Raw genomic sequence first — 23,821 nt, forward strand, 5'->3', positions numbered from 1 at the left:
CCTAGAGCAGATCAAGAGGATGTCTGCACAATTTTCTGTTTGCATGTATTGATAGCAACGTAAAAACTGTCGTGATAGTTTAGGTCTTGAATGCATTGTCTGCCATCATAGTGTAAACATTAGCAGCATGCTTTTGATGCCTCCTGAGAGTCATCTCCACAATCTCCAGCCTCCATTCCCCTCACCTGACAGGGAAGACTTCCCACTGTGCCGGACGTGTTGCAAGCAACTTTTGGATACATTTTTTCTCAAAGATGTCAGTCATGCATCTGTGAAAGAGGCTTTAGAGACGGTTAGAAGTTGCAACAATTCACCATTTTATCCATTTCACTTGATATGAATCTGTTTGTTTTTGTATTTTCCGCACAGTTTCTCACGTTATCAGCGTTTGCAGTTAAACTGTTTTTTATTCCAGTCATCCCATCAATCTCCAGCCTGTGAATTCAAACTTTAACAAAATTGCTAATGAATGCACATACATCACGCATGTACACATGTAAATAGTTATACAGGGGGGCCTCTTATGTAAATGCACACACAAACACAGACACACACACACACACATACAGGGCTTCATGTACACACACATATGGAACCGTATCATCGCTGCATTCTAAATGACCGAGCCAATCAAATTTGCCTAATGAGACATCTGGCATTCTGCCTGCATGTGCGGATGTCAGGCCCAGAAACAGCTGGGCTTTACACACACACACACACACACACACACACACACACACACACACACACACACACACACACACACACACACACACACACACACACACACACACACACACACAAACAAATACAAATACATATCCCCTTCTTCTTCTCACACTTTATCAATGCTGTCAGACCTGGTGCAAGACTGAGAGGAGCACACAGATTCATACTGGATCACGCATTTATTGGGAACACACACACACACACACACACACACACACACACACACACACACACACACACACACACACACACACACACACACACACACATTTAGCAAAGCATTGAGGAAAGATTTTGATCCCGACTCTACCGTCCACAGTATCACACCCTCACTCTCCCACACACAGTTCTTTCACACACGTGATATATTATGCATACATGAGTGTGTGTAACGCACTCACCACAGCCATAAATTAGATATATGGCAGCGGTGACGGCAGTGGAGGAGGGGGGTCGAGGAAGGAGAAGAGAAGAGTGTGTGTGTGTACATGTGTGTGTGTGTTTGTGTGTGTGAAATGGGGGGGGGGGGGGGGGGGGGGGGGGGGGCACAGATGGTTGTGGCCTGAGGCAGTTGAGGTACTGCAGCTAAGCATGGAGGCTGCTACACACAAACACACACACAGACCCATACAAGATTAAGTGTTTGGGGGTGTGCTTACATATACAATACTTCAACATATACTGTATGAAGGGAACATAGACGACACACAGGCACATACTGTACAAACAAATGAACCAAGCTGCACAATGTTCACTTCATGTTCCACACATACAGAAAAGACCTCATAACTACTGTAAATAAAGGACAAATTAAAGATAACAACATGCAGGTTCTTAGGGCGACTACTTTAGAAATAAGCATCAAATATTTAAATATGTTAGGTATCAATTATTTCTTGTTTTGGTGCTGAAATTAAATCACATTTATCTGATAACATATATGAGATACTTGCATATAAGTATTCCCCTTCATGCTACTCTAAAATCCATTCAGAGTTGATTATGTGTCTTTTATAAATTCAAAGCTCCTGCTACTTAACATTAAACATTAAATAACATGCTATTTCTTAAGTCTATTTATGGGCTTTAATGCCTTTATCTCAGAGGTAGGATCGTGGATAGAGTAGATTGGGAGAGAGAGTGTGGAGAATGACGTTTGGTAAAGGCTTCGAGTTGGAATCAAACCCAGGCCTTCAACTTTTGGGAACTGTGACCTCTGTACATGGGGCGCCCGATCTAGCTGCTGAGCAAACCATCATCCCCACACAGCATGTTTAAATAGTCATATACAATATTTATATGTTGCAGAATCTATGTTTATTGCAATAACTTTTTTTAAGCAACAACCACCTCTTCTTGTGACGCCTCTTGTTTTTACAGATGGTACAGTCCATGGATTGTATATTAAAATACACGTTATAAGTGTTCACAGACTGTGAAGCCAAAACATTTAGTGCTCCCTCTACTGACTAGCAGCAGTACCTTAAAGCCCAACTCTTTCATATTAACACATGGAACAAACAATGAAATTAAAACACACATCATTGATTTATTAATTCATGTCCCCACTTGACTACTTTTAATTCTACTGAAAATGTAAATGAATCTAAAGCTACTATAAGGAACTTTCAGTTTGGATCAATTTTGGCACCCCTTGTGGGCAAAGCTGTGCACCTCATCATTTTGCTGCTCTTGTTTCATACATGATAAGGTAATATTTACTGACAAAAGGCTCAGCCTGCTTGCTTTAACATGTCACTCATTGTGAATATGTGCTGTTGAAAATGTAGCTTGCTTCATTCTGACACCTACCCCCTTGTATCAGATTAAGGCATCATAAATAACAATATAGAAGTTGTCAAGCTTTTACCTGATGCTCTTGTTAGCTTTGTCAGTCACAAAGAGATATCAGTATTAATGTTAATCTGTCTTCTCGTGGAGGTTTAACCACTTTGGCACTATATTAAAGCTCCTGTGAGGAACTCTCAGTTTGTGTTGACTTTGGCGCCCCCTGTGGACAGAGCAGTACTACTTATCTCTTTGCAGAATTGGTCCTGTACATGAAGTAGTTTTTTTCTTTAAATCCATCCCTGCTTGATCAAAATAGTCAAAAGAATAATTCCTCGTTTCTGATGTTCTCATTTGCTTTAGTATTAAATTCAATAAGTTTCATGACCATCTTCAATCTTCTCACAGGAGCTTTAAAGATCATTTAAAACAAATTGCTCTTATGTACTTAATTTAACCTTTTTTATGTACATCACTGGACCTGTTTTAATGCACCTCACACTGTGTTTACAATGCCCTAAAGATGCTTTACTGTGCCTCACTTTCAGCTCAGTTATCCCGTTAAACTAAAGTGAATGATATGTGGAGTTTGTCTTCATCTTTACTGAGCCGTCCTCATCTGTCACTCCTCTCCCATAAAGTATGTTACCGTCTTTGTCTTTACTGTGGCCCCTCAGAGTCGGTCCCCATCTAACAGCTTGCCTCTGTCACGGCTCGTTCACACACCGCAACACAATAAAACTTTCACCCATTCTTTCTTTTTAACCCTCCTGCTCCTTTTTCATTCCTCTTCTCTGTCATTCAGTTCCTCTCAGCTCTTCCTCTGCATTCCCTCCATTCCTTTCTCTCAGTCCCCCCCCCCCCTCTTCTTTAACTCCCTCCCTCCCCCGTCCCCTCCAGCCCCTCCCTCTCTCCCACTTGTCTGAACTCTGACAGGTGTGTAATTGAATGATTAATGACCACCAGAGTACCCCTCTCCCACACACACACAGATACACACACACACACACTCTATATGTTAAAATGGAATCGTACATATTTATGCTCACACATATTCATGCTGACACATGCAGGCGTGCACATTTTCACATTACACATGTGTGTTCATTTTGCTTTAATAGCACAAATGGTCACATTCAAAGCAGCAGGAGTCTTGAAATGATGGAGACATTATGGGGAGTGTAGGTATACAGCAGGGCACTGCTATAAAAGTGAGACATCCTGCACTCTGCTTCAGAGGAGCTCATTTAAAATGGCAAAAAAGAAAAAGCTTTCGACTCCAGTCCACCAAAAAGACATGTTTTCCTCTTTGTTTTTCTATTTCCTAAACCTTTAAGCCTCTGATTAGCTAAATTTTGGTGCCAAACAATCCACTGCATCACCACGCCACACTCCACCTTTACTATTTTCTTGTAACCACAGTACACAACCGTTGAAGCACAATGCAGAAAAGCACAGTAAATCACTTTCTCCCTTCTTCCCTCCCTCCCTGTCCCCCTCTCCTCTTCATTTGTCAACATAAAGGCAGATTTTATGCAGTCTAATTCCCACCAACTAATGGAGTCTGTGTCGCTGAGAGAGAGAGAGAGAGAGAGAGAGAGAGAGAGAGAGAGAGAGAGAGAGAGAGAGAGAGAGAGAGAGAGAGAGAGGTAAGCCTGCAATCTATCTAAACCAATCACAAACCGAGGCTCTGACTATGAATAATACCGTGTGAGAGAGGAATAAACAGATGGAATAAGAAAGTATGAGTTGATAATTCTTCTGCTTTGTTTCCTGCTTGGATTGTGATTCTTTTAGGATTATATGTCATAGGATTAGTGTCTTCAAAGAACTGAAAACCTATACATGTGATGTTTATACATAAACATTGAGGCAGGGCCGTCTTCAGACCTTTAAGACCAGGGTGGCCCAACCAAGCCTCGTCATGACACGGGGCCACCACTAGGGGTCACACTCTCCAGTTTGGGAATCACTGCTTTAACATAACTTGATGTTTGTAGCGCACCAGTGTGTAGTCTTGGGTGTCTTAAAGTGACTCGTAGGTTTAGTCTTAACTTGTGAATAATTGAATCTTCAAGACCCGGGCGGTCAAACATAATCTGATCAGATTAAGGATACTAGCTAAGAAGAAATATTAAGAAAAAAAGTTATTCCAGAAATAAAATGACTTAAAAAAAATCAGATTGGATCAGGTACTCCACTTTTTTTTTCCATCTCAATAAAAAAATTTGAATTTCTGATCTTCAAAACTTTTGGGATTAACTTTGATCTAAAAATTCACAATCATCCAAACTAGATTAAAGGAACAAAATGTGTTCAAATTTTAAGACAGGTTAAAGAAAACAACATTAATTCCTGAGATATTTATTTTTAATATTAAAGGTGCCATTGTTAGGAATGGGGTAAAAATTATACTTTTTTTGTGCTGGGTTAGGAAAAAAAGACATAATACCCATCAGTAATTGAAGTAACTTGAGATTATGGTGAAATCTCTGTGTTTTCCAATGCCTTTGTATCAAGCAATGTTCCCCTCGTTCCCCTTATCACGGACCAATCAGAGCTACTCTCGGACACTCTGTCCTGATTGGTCGAATGGCGGCCCCTACTACATACTCCGATTGGCTGGGCGCCCCCTGTGGACAAATTATGAAGCTCATTCAGAGCCCCCATATTCTTGATTTGGTCATCTTTAAAATTCTGTATCTGGATCGGGTTTGCTATCCAGATTTTCTTTTAAACCTGGGACAAAATAGAGGTAACTGATCCGGGATACAAAAAAATACAAGATTCCTGAATTCAGATTGTGCTTTTCCAGATTAAATGTCTTGAGCAACTGAACCCTGGTGTTAAAGTGAGAAATGGGACAAGTTCGAAAACTCATAAACTGAAAACAGCGCCAAGAATTGTTTTACAGGACGGGTCACATGTTGCAGCAAAGAGAGAGGTGGCAGGAGTGAAGAGTAAAAGTGAGGGATCCGTACTGACCCACATGTCCTGGTTTTGGAGTGAATGTGTGGTGTGACAAAGAGAAATGAAAAGTGGAGGGGTGCTGGGGTCAGGACCCGGGTTCCAGGATGAACAACCATTTCCTGTTGACCTCTGTTTGCACTCCGGCCTCCGACCCCCCTCCCTGCTCCAGGCCGAACGGGGGCAGGGTCAGGGGTGGGCATTCAGGCGTGTTTGTTGTGTGTTTGGGGTGCTGAGGGTGGATGTAGGGGGGCTTAAGGTGGTATTATGTGTGGATGTTTGATCACTGAAAGGATACAGATCAGAGGAGGTGGAGGTTGCAGAAAGGGCAGGGATATCAAATAAGGAGGGCAAAAGTTAGCAGGGGGAACACGGAGGTTACTTGAGTTTTGACACCTTATATCTTTCAGGGATTAACAAGTCAAGGAAGGATACTATGGAGAAAAACAATCCACATACGCCATAAGAGGCTCTGGTCTGTGCTGTCAAGTATATATATACTAAAGAATTTTCTGGTTTTGTCACCTTCCAGTTTTACTCATCTACATTTCCTACATGTCCTTTTTAACTTGATGCATCAGGCTTTAGTGTCCAGCGTAAGGACACGAGGGATCCAGGACTCTAAAAACTGGGTTCCCATTGCACCCTTCCATTTCTCCTTCTACATCCACCTCTGTTTCCATAGGTATGGGTCCCTTGAAGTCCCATAAGAGGATCATTTCTATCTTGTGCTAATTTTCTTGAGCACTGAAGTTAATACACTCTGTTCAGATTATAATCTCCTGTGCAAAAATCAATAACTAATGTGCACAAGAAAATAATTTGTGCACACAATGTTCTTTTCTTTAATGCACAGTTAGTGCTTTTTTTTCATGCTATTTTGTCTCTTCCAGCACACCGTAGTTAAGCCACTATAGTGTCCTCCTGCTTCCTCCTGCTGCAATGATGGAAAATAACAACACTTCTGCACTTTGGAACGGCACATTTCAGTTTGACAAACTCAAAGATGGCTCAGTTAACAAGTCAAAGGTTATATGCGCTTGTGTCAAATAGAGTTCAGATATCCTAGAAGTACTTTGAGCAACCACCTGTGAGCTAATCAGATTGATGTCAGCAGGCCGACACGTCAAATAGCTGGCAGGGAAATCCCAACAGACCTGAGGATGACACTAAATCGGAGAAGTTAACTACAGCGCCTGCTAAATGAGAGGCTCCAGACAGCAGGCAAGTCAACCTCGGGTCTGAGGGACGTCCTCAGGTTGGAATGTTGGGATTTGTGTTACTGTCACATTTAACAATAGTTTCTCTCATACAGGAGCTGTGTGAAACAGAGAGCAACCAATCTGGAAATCCTGAGAAGAGCAAAAGCTTTCGCATTAACCTGGAATCACCGGACATCGGTAAGTAATCAAAGATATTTCAGAATAACTGCACACTATACTGACACTGATTGGACATTTTGAACATGTACTCCTGCATATTTCTTGATGTAAATTATCCTGTATAATAAAAAATAAACACTGCATTTCAAAGAATAAGCACTTCAAGCTGTCTCCTCCCACTCAGTCATGGCTTCAGACCACTCTGGTGCAGCATTTATTTAATTCATACATCTATAAGTCAAGATCATAAAGTACATTTCATTGCATTCATTTGATTACAAAATCAAGACACTGGTGAGTTTCTTTACATTGTTACTTTGGGTTTCAAAACTGTTTTCAAATGCGAAATAATGGAATTTAAACATGCGATTAAAAATGTGATTAATCTTAATTAGCTATTGGAATTTAGTGATTGATTGCAATCAAAATAATTAACCGTTATAACAATTATGTATTCATTTTTGAGAAGAATATTGCAGTTTTTTGAAAAAATAAACTCCTTGCAGATTATTTCAGACCCTTCTGTCAGTGCTGGAGTTTAACTGAGCTCCTCCAGAGGTACCTAAAGTTCTTGCAGTGAAAGCATCGCTCATCCTACTGATCTTTATTGTTGTGTCCTTCTGTTTCATAATAACTTCTCATCAAACATCTGAGAGTTAGAAACCTCACATTAATAACCTCCTGTTCCAGAGGATGAACCAGACAACACACACAAAGTCTTACAAAAAACATTTTAATACTTTTACGGTATTTTTCAACATCATTCAGAAATGTTTCAGCAGTCTGAGCCGTGTGGAGAAGGAGCCGAATGTTTCAAGAGTCCTTTGGCTGCAGCTCCTCTCACACACTGCTGCAACAGACAAAAAATGTTCTAGAAATGCTTACAGAAGGTTGTGTGTGTATGTGTGCGTGTGTGTGTGTGTGTAAATGGCTTCAGTGTGGTGCATGTTGCTTTATCTGCGTATGTTATGTGTGTGTGTAAGAAGGATCTAAGGTAACGGACACCTGTTGGCGTCTTAAGGAGGTCAGTGGTACGAGAGCGAGGCAGACTGGAAGTCATTCATAGTGTTTAGCTTCATGCTGAGGAAGAGCACTAATATTTCAACAAGCTCACGTGAAGCTGCATCCGCCTGGAGTGGCACACATAAATATAAAAATAGAATAAGAAAAACTCATAAATCAGCTTTAAATAAAGTGTGTGAGAAGGTGTGTGTGTGTATCTTTGACAGTCGTCGTGTAAAGGAAGACGAGGAGAAGTGAGGAAGGCGTGTTCACAGGATCAGGTCCCATCCAGTAATGTTCATGTGCTGTCGCAAAGTCTGGGGATAAATATTCATCTGTCTCTGCGATCTGGTTGACCGTCTTCCCGTGGTTCAGCAGGCATGATGGGAAGTGTAGTTTAAAGCATGTGTCTCGCCCACAGGACACAGTGGAGACGTTTGGAGAGGAGGAAGCACTTCTACTCTGACAGAGGTATGGCTTAAACCTGTGGGTCCAGACTGAGAATGTGTGTGCATGTGTGGGTGTAATGTTTATGTCTTTGTGTGTGTGTGTGTGTGTGTGTGTGTGTGTGTGTGTGTGTGTGTGTGTGTGTGTGTGTGTGTGTGTGTGTAAGCAAGTGAAACAGCTACATTGAGGTCAGTGTCTTTCAGTGGGAATGTAAACCTTCAGAGCAATGTGTCTTTTTACTTTAAATAGTGTTTTGTATGCATCATCACACACACACACATGCACACACACACAAACACACACACACACACACACACACACACACACACAGACTCTCTCACACATATACACCGTAACTCAGCCCACTCATTAACACACATTCATACAGCATTTCCCCCCCCTCACACACGCACATCCCAACTCCCCCTCAGCTAGTGTGCGTGTATGTCCAGTCCCTGGGCGAGGAGTGGCTCTGCGGGGTGTGCGTGTGGCGGCGGATGGAGCAGCATGGGGTGGGGATGCGGTCCCAGGTAGGGGTGTAGGGAAGGTCCTGGGTGGGGAGGGTATCCCGGTTGGGACAGAAGAGCGCCGGGGTAGTCGCCCTGCAGAGAAGACATCCCCTGCAGACCTGGTGGAGAATCACAGAGAGGGGATTTATGATTTCACTATCACTACACACCCTGAGTGCTTTATGAGCAGACACTAAACCTGACACTAAGCCTCCCTCAAAGCACACAACTCAAGACCAACTGTGTCAAAGACTGTCCCATTTCAGCGGCTGCTTCAAATGCAGCCGGGGAATGCATCCTATTTTTCATGGGCCACGAAAGATGCATTGGGTGTGTACTTTGAGGCTACATGTGCTGAGATTCACTGCAACTCAAACAAGATGACAGGCTTTCAAACCAAGTAACAGTGCTTTAGAGGAGGATTTGGAGTAATCTCTTAGCCTTGGTCTACATCTTCATCATTCTTTAAACAACAGGATTATTTCTGGTATTTATTCCTTCGTATCCAACGTCACTGATTTTAATTTATCTTATTGATTCTTGTATATTTTATTGTTAAGACTGAATTGATTATTCATATTTTTAAGTATTCTACCCCCTCTTCTTCATGTTTAAATCTTTAATAATTGCCCTCAAGCACATTGAGCTGCATGCTTGTGTGTTAAAAAGGTGCTGTGCGGCAAGAAAAATGTGTAGAGTTTGATTTTTACTGACTTGCTTTTTTTATTTCATTTTACTTACATGGTCACTTACTTTGACTTATTATTATTATAATTATTATAATGACTGTTAATAATAATAAGTGTTATTATATATTTTTTTTAATAATTAATCTTATTGTATTTATTAATTAATTTTTTTATATAAACATTATTGGCCTTGATTTTCAGTTAATCCCTGATCAAAAGACTAACCCCATAAATCCACTGCTTCCCAAATAATGCAGACTTTTCTGACGTATAAAAATCAAAAATGTATGAAAATCAGTTGTTTTAATTATTTTATTTACAAAAAACACAACAGTGGAGTGGCTTATGCTTGAGTCACCCTTATCTTAGTTTTTAAATTCTCATTTTCCAACATTGCAATAAAGAAGCAGAGGACGAAATAAGCAGAGTATAAATATTCATATCTTGTTTTTTATTTAAGAAGTCACAGTTTCAATAAGTCCCCTCAAGAACATTTCTCTGGCTGTGTTTTTGACTGAGAACATGTTTTACTTCCATGCCTGAGGCAGATAGTTTCTGCAATTTTTGCTACTGTCAACAAATCAAAAGAAAATATTAAACTATCAGTGTGACGGATCATCCATCGTGATTGAGACAATATATTAGGCTTAAGCCCCACTGCAGTGTTTGGGTTTTTATCTTGTTCCTCTCATGGTTATTTAGTCCCTTTGTGATTCATGTCATGATGTTTATGATGTAAGCCCTACAGGCCACCGTACCTGCTCTCAGCCCGAGGTGGGCTTGTCCGTCCAGACTGTAGCCCCCGAGTGCTGCCCCCTCAGGGCTGTAGGGACCACCCTGACCTGTAAGAGGACACACACACCATCAGATACAAATACACAACACATACACACACACACACACACACACACACACACACACACACACAACCGCATATACACAGTTCACAGAGCGACAGTCCAGCTGACTGACTCATAAACACTGACCTGAGCGATTGGACTGGTCGATCATGGGCTGAACTATTCTCCTCCGGGCGTTGATGAACCTGCAGCGGGGAGAGAGACACAGAGAATGAGTGAGGTTAGAGAGAGAGAGAGAGAGAGAGAGAGAGAGAGAGAGAGAGAGAGAGAGAGAGAGAGAGATGAACGGAGCTGACCTTTAATGGAGAAAAAGGCTGACCAGGAGACTATTAACCTTTTTCCATTTTACAACCACTTAACCCTTTCAGAGGGCAGAGTAAATCAACATTAGGGCAGAGCAGGTATTGATTGCTCTGTGATAATTGATTGATCTGCATTGATCGGCTCGCTCTGTATGTGTGTACAGCTGGGACGCAAATAAAAACACGGAAGTTATCAGATTACGAAATCTATTGTGTAACGTCGCAGAGCGATGTGAACGAGTGTATCTTCTAATTAACACTTGAAGATAATTCTCTGTGTTTTGAGCTTCAAATTCAGCAACTCCTAAAGAAGTCAAAGTTACGACTGCACTTTTGCTTTCAGAGGCAGCCATGTTTTTATTTTGCTGCATTAAAAAAAACCTCTTGCTGTTACGTTTATGCCCCGGATTGACCACATAGATGTTTTTTATGCATGCATTTTCTAAATATCTTCACTCTCTGAAGACTGTTTACCATGGAGCACGCTCTGTGATCCCTTTGCAGGACTTATTTTTGCCTCCTGTCCTCAAAGTGCGTCTTAAAATGTGGAAAAGGAGTTTTAAATAGGCCATTCCTGCAGCGTGGAATCTGCTGCAGGAAGAGTTGTGTCTGAGGCACTTCCATTCATCCATCATCAATAACGCTTATCCTGTTTTGAGGGACTGGAGCCTGTCCTGTCGCTGGGTGAGAGGACCTTTGAGAAACTCTGAGGGGGGACTGGTGGGAGGAAGCCAGAGTATGGGAACATGCAAACTCCTCACAGGAAGGCAAACCAGGAACCGTATTGCTGTGAGGTGACAGATGACCACTGTCTCTTTAGATCTTTTTTAAAGTAGATTGGAGGCTTTAGTGGAAGATGCATCAAGTTATTAATGCTCTGAACAATAACTTTTCCCCATATGACCCAGTGAATATTGACCCATCTTTGTCAAAAGGTCCTGCTGGCTTTTTCCTCCAGGATTCTCTTTCAAAAGAGATTTTACAACTTTTATAAGTTTTTTTTCCAGCTGAATGGATGTTAAATAAAGTCAAACACACTGCATGTTTTGATTTTGTATGGTGCATGAAGCAAGGTGCAGATATGAAAAAACGACCTGATCAGCAACATGTGTTCGGGGAATCTGGGAGCAGTAATATGGATTAGCAGTTCTGTTTTATGAACTTAGAGTGAGAGGATTTTATAGCGCTGCAGTTTAAGAATAAATGCTTAGTAGGAGATATCTTCCTCTGTTACAAGCTTCTCACTAATAAAGCAGATTATGGTCTTCGCTTTAAGTCCTGTAAAAGTGCTGCCTTCCATCTAACCCACATTATTCTTCAGAATTAGGCATTAAAGCGTAAAAATGCAGCATAAGAGAGTTGTAAAATACAGACACAGTTCACTCCTGCAGCAGTCTATTATGCACATATGTTATTGACGTGGCAGCGGCCACGTTATTAAATTAAAAGTTGACGTGCTGCAGTTAAACATGACAGTTTAACTGATTATTGATGGGCCACAGGGTAAGGATTAGTGTATTGATTGAGGGTGCACTGACCAGTTGTTGACCTGTAAGATGGTCAGGCCAGTGTCCAGTGACAGCTGCTTCTTCTGCTCCTCAGACGGGTACGGGTGCTGGGGGGAGGACACACAGAGTTAGGCTTACAGAATCAAATTAAGAGTTTGAATCAACAAGAGAATAATGTAAAGTCTGAAAGAAGAGAAAAATGTAACCTCAGCTTCACGCTAAAAAGAAACAACGTGTGTAAGAGAAAGCTCAGAGTGAATACTGATGACCTTCCATCTGAATTCACATCTGCACTCACAGTTTCAACCTCAGCAACCCTTCACTCTCTCTCCGCATTTCTCTGCAATAATTGGAGTGAAGCAACATTTGACCTGCCTCATTTAGTAGCTAATTACCTCAGCAACAATTACTTACTCCATTTCTATCACATCCATAGTTATTCAATGGCGAGCATATTCACATAATCACTTAATCCCCCGATTTTTCATTTAATTTAATTGACCTCCATTATACAGCCCGTTCCCCTCTCTATCTATTCTTGCCTCACGTTAAATCCTCTCTGTCAGTAATTATTCTCTCACGCAGATATACACAAGCTCCCTTTGTCTCCTTAAAGCTCTGCAGGATGGATTTAATTGTTGTCCTAATTTAATGTTTTTACCGTTTACCACTAGAGCGATAAGAACCTGAACTCACCGACAGATGCTGGAAGAGCCACGCTCGCATGATGTTGGTGGCCACTTTGGGGAAGATCCCTCTCTTCTTGTTGTTCCTCCGGTCTCTGTCAGAGTCGTCGTCGTCTCCTGTGCTCGGGGAGGCCATCCCTCCGTCCAGACCGTCGCCTGCAAGAGTGCACATAACACATCCTAAGACTTAATACAGGTACACCTTGATAAACTAAATATTTTTGTGTGTTTCTTCTACATTTAGTCGCGTAACTTGACACATCTCCATGCAATCTTATTCTAACAGAGAGTTTAACATGAAAGCAGCTTTATCTGGATACTGACCAATAAGTTGTTTTAAATTAATCTCATCTAGTGATCAAATCTGATCCTAAATAATCGATTTGTATCAAATTTATCAGTAAAGCCTTAATGTAAAGTCAGTATAGATCACATTTTATTCATATAGCACAAACTTATGTCACTTTTCATTCAGAGCGGATCTCACTTCAACCTTATTGAAGTGTCTGTGCTTTTCTTCACAGTGTTATAATCAGGGATGAGGAGCAAATCATTACAGATTAATAATGCAATGGTTTGTGTCACAATATTTGATTGCATCGATTCAAAGCATCAATCTTTAATTAGATAATATATAAGACAGTTACATATTTATTATAAATTATTACAGTAATTTTGCAAAACAAATAAGGCTTTTTTAAAGACTTTAAAGAAAATATTAGAGTAGTTTATTCTCAAACCCCCTCGTGTTGAAGGGCTAATATAGACTTTCCTATAAGTTTCAGTGTATAAACATCTGTAATAGAACAAAGGTGTGCATTGCATTCGGTTGAGCTAGACTAAAATAAAATGTATGTTTGCACAGCTTTTATTGAATGTTTTTATCTCTCAAAATAGAAAAGTACTTCCCAAATCCATGTCAACAAGTGCAACAAGACTGAGTCCAAGTTTGGCTGATGTTTCTAGCTTCAAAATGTTGTCATCAAGTACTTTTGCAAGTTCAGACAGTGTGCTTACAATGTTTTGATGACTGTCAGTCAGTTTATCTGATGGAGATCCCATATGATGTAATGAAAATTAAAGAAGTGAGGTGAACTGACTGAGAACTTTTCATTGTCTATTTAAAAGACGTTGGTAGAAAACGTCTCTTTGAAATAATTAAATAATTCCCTGTATTGTGCTAAAACACAAAATATTTTATATCTTTACTTAGCATATTAATACATGTTAAAACTTGTAATTGTATTGTTAAGTGTTTCAGTAATTTGGATAAAATGCATATTTGAGAATCTAGTTATTCCACCCCTGTTTGTGATGCGCTGTGCATTTGCTGATGGCTGTTAGTGAAGTTGTTTCTGTCAGACGAGGCCTTCATAATCCTGCACACCTGTTTCCCTGCATGCATTTATGCAGTGCAGTGATTCCTCACATGCACAGTATTTTCACTGTGTGTTGGTGTGTGTTTTTGTGTACCTGTGTCGCTGCAGTTGTCTGCTGTGCTGAGTGAAGGCAGGCCACAGTTGCCCGGCGTTCCCAGAGGAGTGGTGGCACATTCATCTGGCTCCCGTAACCAGGATGCATTCTGCAGAGAGAGAGAGAGAGAGAGAGAGAGAGAGAGAGAGAGAGAGAGAGAGAGAGAGAGAGAGAGAGAGAGAGAGAGAGAGAGAGAGAGAGAGAGAGAGAGAGAGAGAGAGAGAGAGAGAGACAGAGAGAGAGAGAGAGAGACAGAGAGAGAGAGAGAGAGAGAGAGAGAGAGAGGAGGTGTGAGTGTGAGAGTGATGAGGGAAAAAGGAATTCCCAGCAGGTGAGAGAATGAGGAGTCATTAAACACACGGTCATTATTCAGTCATCCAGCGGACGCAGCTGGAGGGATTAATGCTGGAGCCTCTCCTGTAGTGTTGCTGCACGCTGTCAGGCAGCTGGTCTCACCTGCTCGGACAGACTGGAGCAGGATCCGGTGAAGTCCTCCATGTCGGACTTGGAGCCGCCCTCCCGCTCATCCAGGATGAGGTCTGTGGGCATTTTGCCCTTCAGACAGGTGATGTAGCGATGGCAGAAGTTATCACACAGATCATGCACCTGCAGGAACAGATTCACATCCATCAGTTCAGGCTGTCAACAGCTGAAGCAGAACTGTGAGCTTTGAAACCAACAAACTCAAGTGTATATGCACTTTTTGTAACGTTAATCTTTCCTCTTGTTCATATTGGCCTTTAAAAAACTTTGACAACCTTTCCTTTATATGACTATTTCAACTGGAACAAGCTTTTCAGATAAAAATACAAAAATCCTTTAAAACCTCCTTAGTGTAAGTTTACAATTGATGTCTTTTAAAATGCTAAAACATGGTCAAATTAGCTGTGTTTCATTGACTTTATTATAAAACCAAATGATTAAAATGCTGTTTTTGTAGTTGGTGTATAAATACTGGATGTCAGACCTCTTTACAAGCAAAAGAACACACATAATCCACATTTATACTTTATTAAACTATAATTTTTGCCAGAAAGAGCTACATAAAGCATGCTTCTTCCTTGCTCACCTTTTCTAACTCCAGCAAATGAAAGCGGAGCACCTGTATGGCCTGGATCATCTGGGGAGAGAAGAACGCAGCTGAATCATCAACAAACGACTACATATCCCACAATGCATGGGTAAAAAAAGTGTGTTTTTATTGTAGTGTGATGTCAGTGTGTGTCATACCAAGTTATCCAGCTCAGGATTTGAAGAAAAAATGGGTTTCTCTGATCGGATCTGTGACACAAAGCAAATCATGTTCAGACCATAAAACTTTCTGTCTCTGTTTGTTCTCTGATTGGCTCTCCCGGCTGTCACTCACCTGCTTTGCAAAGGCTGCGATGTCATCGTTGAAGGACTCGGAGGAGCAGACGTCGCTGTGACTGGTCATGCCAGAGAGGTGGGAGGCGGCTGAGAGGGAGGCGGAGTCTCGAGGGGAGCAGGTGGCAAGCTCGCACTTTTCAAACACTAAGGCCAGCAGTGGAAACAGAGGGTGACTGCACACACACACACACACACACACAGACACACACACAAATACAAATACACACACATACACACACACGCACACAGACACATATATATACAGTTAACATACTTTACATAAACACAGTAACAGTTGACATAGCGTACACACGATACATTCAGAGGAGAACTTTAGAGCACGGTATTTATGAACAGACAGCTGTAAACACTTCATGTGTATTTTCTCAGAATAAAAACATGCTCCACATGTTAATGTGTCAAAAGAGCAAATGTAATTCAGACTGTTCTTCAGCCTCTAATAGACCACATCACATCTCAGGTTTCAAACACACACACTCACCCATAGATCTGGTCTTTGTGGTGTTTGAGGGAGTCTGGGATGGCGGGTCCGTACTGTGGGGGAGGAAACGGCCGGACATCGTCCCCGTAGCCCCCCACCGACATGGCCTCCGACCCTGAGTAGTGCACCAGCTCTTCATACTGAAACACAATTAGATGGAAAGACAGTAGATGTGAGACACGTCGGACATCTGTGCCTGTGTGACATGGAGTCATGGAGTGATTTTATTATGAGGCTGAGCTGTCGACCCACGGCAGCTACATCCACGCCTGTGGGTTTAAAACTCACGCATTAGAGTTTGCGTCTGAACTGCAGAACTTATTATGATCTCATGTTGCATGTTTGTGTATCTGTATTGCCGTTATTTATTTGCCTCATTAGTAAGTCTAAAAAAAGCCCAGAGACACCCAAAGTTGAGAGCTAATAACAGTTTTCCAATCAGTTAATTGACTGACAGCAAAAACAAATATTTAGACACTTGAAGAATCATTTCAGTCATTTTTCAAGCAAGAAGTTGAATGTTTGCAGGTTTTAACTGATCAAATGTTAAGATTTCAGCTCTTTGTAACTTTATATGCTGAATAAAAAGCAAACTTAAGCCCATGTAGGTGTCTGATTTCTAGTCATTGTAATTCATCTAAGCCACCCAGACCCGACCAGTCCAGATTTAAATCTTATTTCAGGATATTATGAGCTAAAAGTAATGACTTCATTGATTGCAATAAGTAGAAACTGATCCAAGTGCAGCAAGCAAACTTATCTTGTTTTCATTTCAAGAAACATAGCACAAAAATGTACACTCTGCATTGGCAGCCATTTCTACTCATTGCAATCAAAGAAGTCATTGATTTGAGCTCTTAATATCCTGAAATAAGATTCATATCTGGACTGGTCGGGTCAGTGTGGCTTTGATGAAGTATAACAAGATATTTTGACTAGAAATCAGATACCTTCGCAGGCTAAAGTTTGAGTTTTTTTCAGCGTATCAAGTGACAAAGAGGTGGAAATCTTGACATTTAATCAGCGAGAGCATGCAAACATTCAACTTCTTGCTTGAAAAATGACTGACATGATTCATCAAGGGTTTAAATATTAGTTTTTTCTGTCAGTCAACAAACTGATTAATCAATTAGTTTGTAAAGTTGCATTATCTCCTATTTTTGGCTCCTAATACCTTCAAAATAATTGAATATTTTAAATATGTATATATTTGTCTATGCAATGTTTCAGTCCTAGACCTTCCTCAGGTGAACAGTTTGTTAGAAAGGGTTAGGCATCCTTAAAGGAGTGAGTCTGTAAGTCTGCAACTCAGCAACATCCTCATATCAAGTCTGAGTCAATATGCCAGCAAATGAAACAGAAAATAAGAAACCTCAGCTTCCTGACTCAGAGTGAACATAACATGTTACATGAAGCAACAGAGGTAACCAACTCTCACATTTCACTTGATAAAATCAAGTGAAAGAGACACTGAAAATCCCAAATGCTACATAAGAAATGTGACAATAGATCAGGAGTTTAAAGTTGTAATATGATAACACCATTTCATCCAGCGTAGTAAAAATAATCTAGGATCAAAATGTTGCTCATGTAAATGTGTTATAGCAAATCAGACAGTGTGCGTGGGTTTGGTTTGTTTTATTGTCTCACACCTCTCCTACGCGCCTACAAAAATTATGTGAGAAGCCTTTTTCCACTACGGCTTAAGATTTATATCTGGACCCGTCAGGTCAGTTAATCAAGTTTAATCACATCATTTGATAGAAGTGAGACAAATACAGTCAGTAAGATTTGAGTTTTTGCAGTGTCTGTGAAAAGTCTGGATTTAAGAGAAATCCAAAGACATCACTGCTACACTGATCCAAAAGGTGTTTTTCAGTCTGTGTGTGTTTGTTGTGTGGATTTATAGACCAGCCGCTACATCCAAGGTCTCTGTGTGAATATATATATAACCCCTTTCTCTCATAGTGATAATAAAATAAATTATAAAGATGCTGCTTAAGATTCCACCCCTCTCTGGATTTAGAAACCCCTTCAGACACACTTGTTTAACCTCAAAAGTGCAGAGCAAGTAGAGATTAAAGCAGATTTTCTTGCTTCTTGAAAAGAAGGAGAAGAAAAAAAGAGGAGATGAGATCCTCGGAGGAAGACAGTGAGCCTGTTAATATCTCCTCCTCCCTCCTAAACACAGACGAGACAGGAGCCGTGCTGAGACGTCCCTCACGACCCGCTGTGACAGCCTCACTGGGGCCCGCTCACACACTCTACCCAACACACTGAATCAGACGCACATATGGCACGCTCACAGATGCAATCACACACACACACACACACACACACACACTTGCACCGATATACCCAGAGACAGCAGCTCTCACACTCACACACACAGCATCATGAATAAACATGTGTGGCTCCCCTGTTTCCCCTCTCTCTTCCTCTGTTACTGAGCTAATTTGTTCTTCGCTGCAGCTTCTGGCTCTGCTCAGGTCAGCAGATCTGCTTCTGTTTGTCTCTCCGCCAGATTAAAAGGACTCTCGGCACAGAGTCACCAGATCACAGAGGCCGCACCTGCTAGGTGACCTGGCCCGGGACACCTTTCACTTCTGTGTTATTTTAACCAAGCCGTAAAAGTTATGATGTGCTTAGCCTAGTTTCTCTGTGGAGACTTTTCTCAAGGAGGACGGTCACAAGAGGTTCAGATTTACTGGAGGAGTGTGACTGGAGGCAACAAAGGGTCCTTTATATTTTTACTTTCAGATTTGCATGAATAAAACATTATTTCAACTAATTTTCAGCACTTTTTTAAAGCTCTCAGGATTCCAAAAACACCAAGATTCCAGTCAGAAAATGTCACATTTAAGAATCTTTTTGATGCTTCTGTGAAAAAAAATTTGCAGAAATATTTGAAGCATTGAGAAGTCAACAGTGAAAGCCAACATGAAGTCAACTTTTCTGGAGTGTAATCTTAATTCTAACATCTTGGAACTATAAAATATGAATTTAATCAAATTGTCTTCATGTGCAGACACAGCACTCTCTACAGGACCCCTGGAGGTCTCCGGACCACTCTTTTGGAAACACTGTCCTAAATGGCTTATCAAATTGTTGTATTTCAGAGTCCCATATGGCCACCGGGATCACAGAAAGCACCTGCTCTGAGGCCCTGGTCTGGGACACCTTCTAGTTTTTATGGAGGCCGACTATTAACACAATCACCGCTATCGGATTGCGCGTCTCCCTTTACGCACGGCCCCCTATCCGGTTTCTGTGCGTCAAGCGGATCAAAGCGCACAAGTCGAGATGACAAATTCCGCAAATTTCCCCTTTTTGAAAAGTCACGGAGCTGGCAAACAGGGCTCAGATGGCAGGACAACATTTTCATTACAAGTTTTAATTATTATTGTAACAAGGCCCAACAGGCGCGTTATAGGCTTCTGATGGGAAGAGAAAACCCCTGAGCGAAAAACATGTCAGGAAACAAATATAACAACATTACGATCCGTTACAGAGGGTTCATGAAGAACTTAAACTTAAACTGAGTAAAAACTAAACACAGAGTTTGAGGAGGAAGCTGGAGGAAAACAATGTCACATAGTTCAGACGCTCTTTATAGTCGAACTTAATTAATGAACCACCTCTACTAAAGGCACTAATCAAACTTGAACATCTATATTCTAATTTTGAATAAAGTTTGCTATTTAAAACTATAATGACTCTTTAAAATTTGGTGCGTAAAGACAAATTCTAACTTCATGTTCACAGTGCGTAAAAGTGGAAATTAACACAGTGAAATTTTGAAATATGTGCTTCAAGAATTAATTTAAATACCCAACAAAAACTTCATGAATTAGCTCTAAGTTCAGATTTTTTTTCTGCAGGTTAATAAACAAGTACCATCTATAAGTCTGCAGAACTATCACGACACGAGCGAAAACTGAAACTTTAACAGGTTTAATAAAGTTTGAAAAAACATGTTTTGGTAAAAGCTGCAGAAACGATTAATTCCTGCATTTAAAGTATTGTATCTAATTTAAAATGTACCTGTTGCAAATATGTTGAGCAATAAAAACTGAAGCTTTGTAAACATTTGCATTGTCTCCACATATTTGGAGCAATTACGCACAGAACAGCCAACCCCTCTTTGTTTTACTTTAAATTAACGCTCTTAGAAACACAGCTTTCGAGGCTGGACATTACAAAGTTAACGGATTACTGGACATCCGTGCTTCGTTTCTTTGCACCATGCATGACCTGTGACGGTACAAATAACTTGAATTCAAACATGCAGTTGTATTATTGTATTAAACAGACAGCAGGACGTTTTTTTTTTACTTCGATTATCTCAATTCAAACCGTTTATTACGCAGCTGATCTAATCACCCCTGCGTATATTTACAGAAACTACTCTCTGCGCGTGTATAAACGTCTCTTTCCTGCTCTGTGTCCATCCAGCAGTGATTTTATGTCTGCACAGTGAACATCTCTAAGTGCCCTCTTCCACTCTGAGGTCTCTGTCCGCCTGCTGCCCGTCAGCCTCTGCCTGTTCCTCCTCCTCCTCCTCCACCACCACCACCTCCATCTCCATGCCTCTGAATCACTGTAGCAAAAAAACTGACCTACTTACCGAGGTGAAGAGCTGCTTCTCTTCCCCTCTGCCTCTTAATGACCTACTCTAACCCTGATGTGCCATCCAGCCCCTGACAGACATTCCGCAACCATAAATCCATATGAATCTGAGGAGAGGATTAAATATTAGATGCAAATGGACACTTCCTCTTGAGAGATTGCTGACATCTACAAATCAAACACAACCTCCAGCGTAAGAATCTTGAGCTTGTCTCTAAAGTTGTTTCTTAATTTTTACTTTGAGATAATTCAGAATAACCCTTTATAAATAGTTTTTATCAGTGCAGAAGATGCTTTGTTTGTAGCTGTGATGCATCTGCTGGCACGTTTGTCTGTTGTTTGTCTGCTAAAGTCCATGCCAGTGCAGTCCACTAGTCCGTTTAAAGAGGGCCTTGTGTTTTGCATGGCTGCTTAACCTGCAGATACCCAGCAGTGTGCAAAGAGGATTTCCAACCACATGCTCCCATCGGGATGTTTTTTACTAATTAGCCTCCTCGTGAAATCTGCTGCCCCGGCCACCATGCTGTGGTCTGAACCAGGCTTATCATTTAAAGACGAAATAACTGCAGACCTACCCTCTTCTCCATGCGACTCGACAGCCAGTCCTACACCGGAGATGATGTTGCGCGACTCGGCTAGTCCAGTGAGCTCTGCTCCCTTCCTCTGCCCTTCGAGTCCTGGGAATAAAAGTGCATGTTTTTTATTTTTCATTTGTTCTGAAGTTAAAATCTGGATTATTGTAAAACAGTCTGCAAGAATTTAACGAAACAGTAGACTGTGCAGGGGAAACATTGAAGACCTGCGTGTTGCCTCTGTGTGTGTGTGTGTGTTTACTCCGAGCCCATCGCGTTTTATGTTACATTATGATGGGACTGGAGATTTTATGGACGCTATTGTGATGCGCGCTTAATGGTTTATAATACACTCAGCGGTAATAAAGCGTACAGCCTATTAAATGCTATAGTGGCTACTGATGTTGAGTACCATACAAGCCTCCAGTAAATGGTGTAAAATGTCCCACCGAGATGTAAATATCCAGTCCTGTTCGGCCCGTGTCCGGATACTTCCACAGACCCGGTTGAAAAGCAGCAGCGGCTCCTTGCAGCGCCTCGCCCCCGCCTGGTGTGCCTCTCGCTCGGACTCGCGGCCGTGGGGATGCTCGGTGGTGTGGGAGGAGGACAGACAGAAAGCGTCCCTTCCTTGCTTCTTTCCTTTTTGGCTCCTTGCGCTCGCTGTCCACGCAGCATACGGCGACAGGCTGGAGAGTGTCACGGGTGGGAGTGAGCGATGGTGTTTTCAGTCTCACGAGGAGAGGAAGAAGAAGAGGAGGAGGAGGGAGGTGGAGGGCGAGGAGGAGTGGTGATGGTGGTGAGCGGGGAGGTTTCCGAGGGTCAAAACGCGACGGGGTCTCATGCCCCCTCCTCTTTCTCTCTCCTCCTCCTTTACTCCTCCTCCTCCTTATCACACACACAAAACACCACAGAAGAAGAAGAAGAAGACCCCCGCGATCGTTTTATCTCGGCTCTCCTTCGAGTTGATATCACTCCTCCATCATCCCTCCATCCTCCCCTCCTCTCTCCCCAGCAGTTTTGCAGCTGCGCTATTCTCATCCCGGGATAACTCGGGTAAAGAGCCGTGATATCTCTTGGATTAAGATGTTCAGTTCAGTTCAGACGACTTTATTAATCCTTGAAGGGCAATTCTGTTTACAGTTTACCCTGCATTATTGCAACAATCTAAATAATTAGGGAACAAAAACAAACAAATGCAAACATATAGAAAACCACATCCAACATGGCAGTGCCAACAGATAAGCAGGATCAGCAATAAATACAACAAATACAATGTCAAGGATGAATCAAGAAGATACATCAGAGACTGCAAATATAGCATAAACCACAACAGAGTGAGTTATATTAAACTCTGGACAACATATTAGGATGATAAAAGAAAAGAAAAACACAGGAAATATTGCAGCTTAATTAGAAACTGAGGTGAAGAAGCAGCAAAGTTTTGCTATTTTCTGAATTTGTGCATGTTTATCAAATAAAACTTTGCTAAATGTTGTTTTTCTTGCAGAAATGTGAGTTTTAAAGTTCAATAAAGACTAAAAATGAAGTTGGCCGTGTCATAAATAAGGCTGAAGCGTGCTAGATGACATAAAGTAACAGGCTAGTAATAGCTTTGGAAGTGTTTTATTGTTTCTCTCGACGTCCATTGTGCGTAACTCAGCCTTTTGACGCGACCCAAATGTCACCCTTTGGCCTCCTTTTTTGTTGATTGAGAGAAGTGAGAAAACAAAACCAGTATTGTGAGAAAGTTTAATTTTAACTACAGTGAGAAAAAAGAGTCTTTGACGTATTAGAAGAACATCAAACCCTTCAGTGTTGTGTTGTAAATGACGCCTCAGTAACATAATAATTATTCAAAACGCTCCTCTTCCCCGGTCCTGCTGTGAGGGGCCAACAGGCGGCTGCACTTCAATCAGCAGCGGCTTGGCGGGGAACAGCAGGCCGGGGCAGGCGTCTCTGTGGGCGGCATGCAGTTTGACCGTGGGGCGGTCTGTGAGGGCCCTGCACCGGCCCTGCAGCCTGGGGGTCTTTCAACTCTGCAGGGCGCTGGTGTCCTACAGGGGTGATCACAGCGCTCAACCCCCTCCTACACTGAGCCGGTGATACAGCCATGAAGCGGCTTCAATGGGCTGGAAAAGACGATCCAAGGCTTGTTTTGTTTTGTTAACAGGCTGAATGAAAGGGATTAACACTGAAAATGTGTGCATCATCTGAAGAATGCATGTCTGCAGGGATTTAGCTTCCTGAAACCTTCATTCACAAAGTATTCAAAAGTTAGGCTCTTAATCCTCCACCTCCTCTCCTTCTTCTTCTTCAGGATATTTCAACTTGTTGCTTCATTGGATAATAAATCCTAAATCTCTGCAACATTTATCTAACAGACTATTATCTTAACACATAGATTACAC

At 41.5% G+C, this 23,821-nt stretch overlaps 1 protein-coding gene across 1 annotated transcript; it reads right to left on the minus strand.

Annotated features, from left to right (window-relative positions):
* Positions 1–7,582: 7,582 nt before the first annotated feature.
* On the minus strand, positions 7,583–22,290 carry meis3 (myeloid ecotropic viral integration site 3). Its single transcript, XM_034700405.1, has 13 exons — positions 21,863–22,290; positions 21,417–21,518; positions 16,213–16,352; positions 15,709–15,883; positions 15,573–15,623; positions 15,412–15,462; positions 14,799–14,948; positions 14,343–14,451; positions 12,880–13,025; positions 12,214–12,290; positions 10,500–10,558; positions 10,272–10,355; positions 7,583–8,943 (listed from the first exon to the last, which is right to left on the minus strand). Exons 2-13 carry the CDS (start codon positions 21,426–21,428, stop codon positions 8,747–8,749), a joined length of 1,251 nt encoding a protein of 416 aa, XP_034556296.1. The 5' UTR covers positions 21,429–21,518; positions 21,863–22,290; the 3' UTR covers positions 7,583–8,746.
* Positions 22,291–23,821: the final 1,531 nt, after the last annotated feature.

This window comes from Notolabrus celidotus, chromosome 14, assembly GCF_009762535.1.
Source record: "Notolabrus celidotus isolate fNotCel1 chromosome 14, fNotCel1.pri, whole genome shotgun sequence".
NCBI lineage: Eukaryota > Metazoa > Chordata > Actinopteri > Labriformes > Labridae > Notolabrus > Notolabrus celidotus.